The sequence below is a fragment of the Lactuca serriola genome, chromosome 8, assembly GCF_051521515.1.
Source record: "Lactuca serriola cultivar US96UC23 chromosome 8, Lser_US96UC23_V15, whole genome shotgun sequence".
Taxonomy (NCBI): domain Eukaryota; kingdom Viridiplantae; phylum Streptophyta; class Magnoliopsida; order Asterales; family Asteraceae; genus Lactuca; species Lactuca serriola.
The window spans coordinates 113,299,423-113,309,567 of NC_136415.1; the positions used below are offsets into that span (position 1 = coordinate 113,299,423).

The 10,145-nt window shown below is 29.9% G+C and overlaps 1 protein-coding gene across 1 annotated transcript; it reads right to left on the reverse strand.

Moving 5' to 3' along the window:
* Positions 1-6,916: 6,916 nt before the first annotated feature.
* LOC145070361 (dof zinc finger protein DOF3.6-like) lies at positions 6,917-8,714 on the reverse strand. The gene is made up of 2 exons (XM_079017291.1): positions 8,455-8,714; positions 6,917-8,168 (listed from the first exon to the last, which is right to left on the reverse strand). Exons 1-2 carry the CDS (start codon positions 8,506-8,508, stop codon positions 7,257-7,259), a joined length of 966 nt encoding a protein of 321 aa, XP_078873417.1. The 5' UTR covers positions 8,509-8,714; the 3' UTR covers positions 6,917-7,256.
* Between the last annotated feature and the right edge of the window lie 1,431 nt (positions 8,715-10,145).

Below are 10,145 nucleotides of genomic sequence, written 5' to 3' on the forward strand. Positions count from 1 at the left end.
TTGAGAACTCTTAATTGGGACATTATTTTTCAAAACAAAAATCACAAATTTTATGAAATGCTACGGTTTAGCCAAATGTTGACAAAAAAAATTGACAATTTCTTTTTGAACTTTTTAATATATATGCATGCATGCATATATGCCTCTATATTCCATATAACTATTAATTCATTTATATGAATGCAAGCATATTTGCGTTCGCACTCCATATAACAGCTAATTTATGTGTGTGTGTGTATATATATATATATATATATATATATGCATGGATGCATATCTGTGTCTGCAGTCCATATGTCTGTAGATTCATATATATGCATACATGCATATTTATGAGAATATATTTCAAAAAAGGCATCAATATTTTTAGACACTACATTTCGTTAATATTGATGGTTTTGATTTTGAGAAATGATATATATATATATATATATATATATATATATATATATATATATATATATATATATATATATATATATATATATATATATATATACACACATACACACACTAGCCGTAGACCCGCGCAAAGCGGCGGCGAAAAATAGTTTCTCATTCGGCAATAAGTTCTATATGGACACATGTTAGATTTCAAGTAACACAAAACATATGCATATTGTTATCGATCGGTTTTACGGCAACAAATAAACGTAACCCTCGCAATACAAAAGAAAATAAATATTTTGGTGTGTAGTGTACGTTTATAGTCCTTCATTTTAGAAATCAAGACACATCCATACAAAGTGAGTTGCTTATACCTTTATTAGTATTGATAAAATTAATAAAAGGGAGAATCAAAGTTAATCTTAATAACCCGGTTTGCTTGATACAGATAAGTCTAAACGGATATATCCTATTATCCACTTTACTATCTAAAGTTTTAAACCGAAAAATAATAAAATTAATACAACCATATTTCATGGAACATGAATAACAAATGGAATACTAATTTTCTATTAGTCATAAATCATATATACATATTTTTTCTTAATATTAAACAAAGTATTTGATTTTACAACTGACTGGTCAATTTCGATTACAGGGCATAAATAATAAATAAAGTTTAAAAAAATTACAAATAAAAGGGCCTATATAATGGATTATTTGTTTTATTTTAATTTGATAAGAGATCGGGTCAAATTTTTGGAAGAGATAAGATTTCAAAGGTAATCAGATTAAAATTTAATATTATTTTATTCATGATTAGTTGTACTTTACGCTTAGAGAGTTGAACATCTTAAAAAAAATATTATTATTTTATTGGATCTGTTTATACAAATAGTAGGATTTCTTTTATAAGTTAGTAAAGATATATATATATATATATATATATATATATATATATATATATATATATATATATATATATAAGTAGGTTCATGCGAAAACATAAATATTACGCGAAAACGCGAAAACATATTTTATCTTAAAAAAATCAAACACATTCACTATAAAAATTAAATTTATTTACAATAAATTAAAGATAATAAGTTTATATTGAATTGTGTTATGATAATATAGATTTAAAGCTTGTTTTAACAACTATTTTCTTACATCCTTAAACACTTTTAAATTCATGTTTTCAAAATAAAAATGTCAAAAATCATGCTTTGCTAATATGAAACAGTTTCTTATGTATCATTGTTTATCATCATGTAGTTCTAAGTTTGGATGAATTATTGTCCAAAATATAAGGTTAAGGTGACACAATTTCATAGTTTTTTCTTGTTTTGCGTTTTCGCAAATTATTTGTAGTTTCGCATGAACCCTCCCATATATATATATATATATATATATATATATATATATATATATATATATATATATATATTATATATATATCAAAGTTTTAAATAACGTGAGACGTGGGCTTGACGGCAAGTTCAAGTTAAGTCATGACAAGTCATGATGTTTTTCAAGGCGTGACTATTTTATATACATTAAAAAAGATAAATCATATAATTATTGACATTTATTAAATATATCAAATTCTTAGAAGTGTTATATTAATATTTAATATAAAAAGGTTAATAAAAACTCAATTGTTTTAGGCCCTATTAGAAAAAAAACAAAAAAATTCCTACCTTGAAAAAAACTTGCACAATAATGCGACAAGACACGTCTTGACACGTTATTTGGATGTCATGCTTAACGAACCAGCCTTAGTTGTTTCCGTAATGACAACACCACGTCTCGCGCCATGGCGCGCTTATATATATATATATATATATATATATATATATATATATATATATATATATATATACACACACACCATATATCGACACACACCATATTATAAATGACATATTATTTACAAGTCCATCGGTGCATCAATGTCTTAAAATTAAGACTATTGGAGTAAGAGGTACAAATCACAATGCAGGACGCTCTAAAATCAAGCATTACACGTTTAAAAGCAAAAAAAACAAAAAAAAAGCTTTTCAGAAATACTGTTTTCGGACATCCCATTTGGTTTCCGTCTTTAAACGAGTTATTGATTATACAAAGAAAAGTCTTCATAAATAGTCTTTTTCATTTCAGGAAATCTAAAGTTTCATCCCTAAGTTTCAAAAACCTCATTGATGGTCCCTGTGGTTTCAAAACTTTTAATATTCAGTCCTTATGTCTCACTCTTTTACAATTTAGTTGTTAACTCAATTTTGTCCTTTACCTTGTAGCCTTCACTCTTTAAAAGGGACATTATTACGTTCATTACCAATTGTTTGCACGTCAACTCCACAACCTGTCCCTCTCTTGAGAACATAACCAAGTTCACTTCAGTTCATCGCACCATTTTCGTCGCACAAGCAAGAACTGAAATTAGGATTTAGGGTTTAAGCAGAAGGAATCGCAATGATTCTGTCAGTTATGTGCTTGCTAGGAGAATATTCGACTTTGAAGGACTTGCCAAAAAGATATAGTATAATCCTACAAAAAACTTATTTTTTTGTTGATTGTGTTCATAAAGAGAAATAATTTACTTTACTCTTTTTTGTGTTTGTAGAAGGATATGACAACTATTTCACCTTGAAAATACACTACAGTGGTATCTTCACCAAGGCACCTGGAAGGAAATATATTGATGGTAATGTAACATACATAGATGATATTGACGTTGATTTATTTTCAGTTCATGAGCATGATGACATGGTTCGAGAATTTGGGTACAAAACTGAGCAAACCCTTAACTATCATTTATGTATCCCTGAATATGCCTTAGACTATGGCTTAATGTTGTTAGGTAATGGCCAAGATGTACTTAAAATGGTGTCGTATGTCCTTAAACACAGACTTATAAGGGTGTATATTGAAAATGGTCAGACTAGGGTACCTACTTAGTTTAAGTTTCGTTTTAAAGTTGTTATTGAGGATTTGGAACCTGAAAGTGTGTCACTTGAAATGAATAGAAAGAATCCTCGTAGGAGAGAAGCGGGATTAGGTAATAGAGAGCTTGGTTACTCAAAGACTCTTGTGCCATGTGTAAGTTCACAAGTTAGCCAACAAAGTAATGTCATTGATGTGGTGAATCATGAAATTGAAACTAAAGAGGAAGTGATCAATCATGGACTTGAAACTTAAGAGGAAGTGATCAACCATGGAATTGAAATTCAAGACGAAGTGATTAATCATGAAGTTGAAACTGAAGAACCAGTGAGAAGTTACCATGTTGAGTGATTAATCAGTGATATTTTTTATAGGACAAAATTGCCCATATGATATTATATTAAAAATTAAATTAACTGCTAAATGGTAATGAAGTGAGGCATATGGATTGAACATTAAAAGTTTTGAAACCACAAGGACCATTAGTGAAGTTTTTGAAACTTAGGGACGAAACTTCAGATTTCGTGAAACCATAAAGACCATTTATGAAGTTTTTTATTATATAAATTATTATGTGTATGATTCATTGATTATGTATAATTATATGAATTTTATTTTTTGCTAAGATGTATGTAATCGTTCATTCTTTAAGCACAAACATATATGTTTATTGTAATAAACGTTGGTAAATGAAAATTATAATTCAAAACAATGTTAAATGAAAACTGTAGAGATTAAAAATTAGGCAAGTGAAAACTATAATTTTTAATATGAGTTTGTTTGACAAAAACGATAATAAATAAAAATTGTAATTTTTATTTATTGTAGTTGTGTTTGGTAAAAAATAGTCGTAAACATTTATTTTTAATATATTTTTGTTTAACGTTAATTATATAAAAAAACGATTAGGCGAAACCGAAATAACTAAAATTTTAATTTTACTAATTGCTTACATAGATATTAAAAATTTGGTGTGGTCGAAATCACGAACATGCCGTCTAAAAGCTAATTGAAGATTAATACAAGACTAAACAAATATAAAATCAAAACAAGAAAATGGTTAATCTATATAAAATATATTTTTATTATAAAAAGTTTACTTAAAGATTATGACATGAATTAATAAAAGGTAAAATCCATAGAATAATTGTTAAAACCCAAAAATATTATAGGTTGACGTAAAAATTAATTTGTCTAAAGACAAAGAAATATAAAATAAAAATATTCAATTGGATCAAAATTTAAAGGTGATATATATATATATATATATATATATATATATATATATATATATATATATATATATATATATATATATATATATATATATATATATATATATATATATATATATATATGAGAGAGAGAGAGAGATGAGGCCCTCAAAACATGAATGTTATGAATCATATATGCTCTTTTTGACATCATAATTGGTCAATAATACTACTTCCTATTACTAGTTCTAGTCCACAATCATGTCTCTCAATTATAAAACACACAGAGAAGTTAGGGTTTTCATATTTGCATGGTTTTGAGTGGCAATAATTGATGTTTTTAAAGAAGTACTTCTACGTACAACATTCTCTTGATTGCTGCCATATTCCAACTTTTAATTATTACGTTCATATTCCATCAAACCTTATTATATGATTGAATATATTACATATTGGGACTACAAAAGTTGCTAAAAATATCCAAGAAAGGTTCTAACATATTTTCTGAAAATTCAGGTATTCTTTATCGTTATTACAGTTTTTAATAAGATGTCATTGACGTGGTCTCTTCGGCCTTCATATGGTTAATATGTCTACGTACATGAATGTGATCTTTAATAGCAAAGTGAAAAACTCATCTCTTACTTACTTTTTAATGTCAAAGCTTTAAATTTTTTTTTTTGGCTTAAAAATATATCTAGGTGAGGAAGATGTTTGTCTTGGGACTCATGGGTATGGGTTGATAACCCAATCTATTGTAGCTTAGAAAGTCCTACTTAGAAAAAATAAATAAACTAAAAGAAATTAAATATTTTCTTACCTTTTGATCCTACCAATCCTCCTATTCATTTAAATGATTACATATGTCATGTTAGTATCCTAAAATATCATTAAATCTCATTAAATTAACATTAAATGTTACACATGTCACAATTTCATTGGATAGAAGGATATGTAGGAACAAAAAATAAAAAGATATTTAATTTCTCATACGTTAAATAAACATTTCGAACGCGAGAAAATTTAGCGTCCATTTTCCCTTTGGCAAGTAGGATCGTAAATCATTACCTCCAACTAAAAAGATAATCACAACATTTGTATATCTATGTATATATGTATCATGATGAGCTCACAAAAAGGAAGTATGCAATATAAGAAATTAAATATCAGAGACGCGTATAGTTATAATTTAAGTTAATGATCAAATATACTCTAACTTATCATATAATATACCTTCACCGCCTCATGCATGCTACTTTCTTCCCATACGTTATATAGACGAGTGACCGGGGATCTGCAACCTTTTGCTGCAAAGCAAATACTTTTTACTTTTTACTTTTTTTTTTTTTTTTAATTTTTTTAACAGCAAGGCTTTATTAAAAAACAGCACAAGCTGGAATTACAAGCCACCCTAGATTGAGTTATCAACCCAGATAAAGATCTCCCCACCTAGCTCTATTTTTAAGCCAAAAGAACCCTAAAGCTTTGACATCAAAAGCAAGAAGAAAGAAATAAAGGAAGAACATGTAAAGAAGAGACTGACGAAGAAATAATACAGTCACGAAGCTGCAAAGCAAACTTATGACTGAAGAAGAATAATACTGTCAGGAAGAACATGTAAAGAAGGGGAATTGTGCTACGTTGATGATTTTATGCATTCCGTTCTATCTTTTAGTAATGCCAAAAGAAAGTTCGAGATGCATTTTATTGGATTTCGTGAAGAATCTTCGAATCTATGTTTATTAGCAAATCAGATATTCTTTGTAGCCTATATATAAATGAAAAATATGTTACCATTTAGTTTAGCTCAGATTTTTTTTTTTGTAAAAGAAATTAATACTAAATCTCTATGGTTGTTTGTAACAGATATACTAGACTACCTAAATTTTGGTTTTTATTCTTCTAGACCGTTGTTAGCTTTTTAATAAAATCTTGGTTAAAAAAGGAATAACCATGTCTCCTTTAAGTAAGATTACGAACTATTTTGGATAAATTGTGAAGACTTAATTAAATGCAACCATCTTACAACATTTCTCAGCTGCAACAAAGTTCTAAGAAACAACAAATAATAAAAAGGAAATTGGTATATGAGTATGGTAACTAATTACTTTCCTATACGTCTTTATGTTTCTATGGTACCCAAACTCAAGTTTAGCGCATGCATGGGTTCGATACTCTTACCATCGAAAACAAAATTTGTAACAGTAAATGGCCACAATCATTCTATTCTTAGTGCATAATAAGTTAAAGGAATTGATTTCGCATTGGATACTAAATTGGATTAAAACTAAGAAACCATTGTGGTTATTTAATTTAGTAGCTGTGTGACCTAACAGGGAATATATATATATATAATAAACTAGTTCAAGAGATTATTCAGTAGAAAGATTTAACCGAAAAACATTATCGTTCATAACACAATGAAAAAGTACCACACACTTTGACACAAATTAAGTAAAAACATTAGACATGAAGTACAAGTAATTGAACTCTCAAACACATTAATTAGTTGAATTAAAAGCACAACACACTACTTTACCATAACATTCAATTTGAATAGCATATAGTAAACCTACCATTTTTGTCCTTCAGTTCTTCAGTAGTAACCGATCTTGAGTGAGACCACATGACATTCTTGCTTATCTTGGATTTCGGAGTCCAAGTTAACTCAGTTGAACGCTTAGATGAAAGAAATTCCTCCAAAGTAAAAGATCATATGAAATGTGTTGTAGGAGTAGAAGAAGTATTGACACCAGAAAATTCAGCCCATGTATTACTCCCTGACCATGGTTGTTGATTGGCATTTTCTGAAATACCCAGAAGTTGTCTTGATAAATTCAGACCTCGGGTTTCTTCGACTTTCACTGGAGGATCTGCATGAGGGTTCTCGATCATCGAAGATGCTGGTGGTGCAACTCCACCTTCACTTTGATAGTGAAATAAGTTGGTATTATTAGGTGCCTCAAATCCTGCCAAGAATGGCAATCTCCAACTCTCACCACTTCCAATTGATAAAATGTTACTGAAATTATTTCCATTTGAGCCTTCAGATCCGAATTGGAAATTACCCATTCCATTTTGAGGATGAAGTCCATCAATATTTGATGTAATATTACCAGAAATACCTCCAAATGAGCTCATGAAGGGTAATTGAAGTGAAGATGGATGTGGATGCTGATTACTTGTTGCTATGTGTCCGGTGGTATACCTGCTTGATGGACTCCCGTTCATGGATTTAGCCACCTTTTGGCCTGGAGATTTTGACCTTCTGCTGCTTTTGTTACTTCTTTTGTTCCTCCTACAACCTCCACCAACTGGAACATTCCTTAGAGCACCACCTCGTGTCCAATAACGCCTGCACGTCTTGCAAAAGTGTCGAGGCTGCGTGAGGCTGTAGTTGTTGAAGTAACAAAATTTGGTGTTTGTGGAATCACAACGAGGGCAGTTCAAGCCTGGCTCAGGCATGGGTAGCTTCGCTAGTCTGGCTCGATCCACCATAGATCCTGGTCTAATCGATCCTTCTCCGCCACCAGAACCTCCATGTTGTGGAGGCGCCAGCGGTGACTGAAAATTAGGGTTTTCTCCTCCTCCACCACTTCCTTGTTGATGGCTTGATTGTTGCAACTGAAACAAGAACACAATAACACAAAGCTTTTATATTAGAAGATATATATATATATATATATATATATATATATATATATATATATATATATATATATATATATATATATATATATATTAAGATGGTATATTCAAGAAAGGAGAGATTTAAAGAGCATATACATATGTATATAAAATCTTCTTTACGTATTTGCTTTTTTCCTTTTAATTGTGATTGGATGAAGAATTAAGAAAAAAGAAATGGAAAAAGAATTCATATCAAAGGAGAGAAGCTTAAAGATCAAACCTGTTGGTGCCAATTGTGGTGATCTAGAAAGGGTGTACCAGACGAGAAAACCATGGTTTAAATTCCTTCTCTTTATTCTCTTTTAGAAAGTTTCAAGTGTTTTTTTGAAATACATGGAATCAGAAACAAGAGAACTCTAGAGAGAGAGAGAGAGAGAGAGTAGAGAGAGAAGGAATGAAAGATAAAGGAGAAGATGATGAAGAGGTGTAGAAGGAGGCTTTTGATTTGCATAACATTCTTCATTTCTTTTTATTTTTTTAATGAATTTAAATATTGCATCTCTCTCTCTCTTTTTGTATATATTATAATAATTAGGGTTCCTAAGAGTCAGTGGTGGAAGTTTCTTAGCCACGAAGCTTTCTCGGAGACACTGTGACATACTGCAGCTAGTGTTCAGGTAAAAATTTAAAGAGAAATGTGACCCCTTCCTTGCTTGTATGTACATAATGTGCATCTATATGTGCATGCATGAATGTGTGTGTGTGTGTGTGAGAGAGAGAGAGAGAGAGAGAGAGAGAGAGAGAGAGAGAGAGAGAGAGAGAGAGAGAGAGAGAGAGAGAGAGGGAGGGGGTGTCTGATTGTGATATATTTGTTTCTATATGCATAAGCAATATCACTTCTATGGGAGATGTCTACCGTTATAGTGGGGTGGTGGGATCGATCTTTTACATAAGAGTTCCCTCTTGGTTTGTAATAGTCGTTATAATAAACTATGAGTATTTAATTATGTTACAGATATAACCTAGTATGGAAACTCTTATTTACGTTTAAGTTTCATAAATGCTATTAGTTTTTTTCTTAATTTTTTTTTATTTTACAGTCATCTTTGATTATATCTTGACTAATTAGGTTAAAGCTGTTAAAAATGTCTAAAGGATTCTCTCCTTTGCGTAGTCTCTTTCTCTCTCTCTCTCTCTCTCTCTCGCTCTCTCTTTCTCTCTCTCTCTTCCTTTTTCTTTTTCTTTTTCTTTTTCTTTTCCCTTTCTTTTCTTGATTACAACACAAATTAAACCTTTTTCTTGGCAGGGTAAAAAACAAGAATATTCGTTACATCAATTTTATTTCCAGCACCCAGTCGTTTGGTAAACTACAAATCCTTTGATTTAACTCGTGAGATTTTCCACGAAGAAAGTGAGATTTATATTCTTCTTTATATCAACAACCTAAGTAAAGAATTTTTTATTTTACTTTATTTATTTATTTATTTTTTTTTTTTTCTAAAGAAGAGATTTACAACTTTTTTTTTTCCACACATCCATAACAAGGGGCATCCATAATGTATTGAATTTCATAGAGTTTAATGAATTGTCATATTATCTTTTTACAATTCATACAATTTTATCATCTTTTTCTTACAACGCATTGAACTCTACAAAGTTCAATAAAATATTAGAAAAAGTAATTTATAATATATATAGTTAAGAATTAAAAACTTCATTTCTTCCATTGAAGAGTTCAATGACTATTGAGCTTCAAATCCATCGAATGTCAATGTAAAATCTCAAAATGGTAGAGTTTCATTCATTGAATGACATCTAAACTTGTCGCCTCATTTAACTCACTCATTGAACTCACCATTGTGGATGCTCTAAGGTCATCTCCAATGGGATTTAAATTGGGGGTTAATGGAGGGTTTAATCTCATTAAACTCAAAATCCCCATTGTGGGAAAATGACTAGGATTCAATAGAA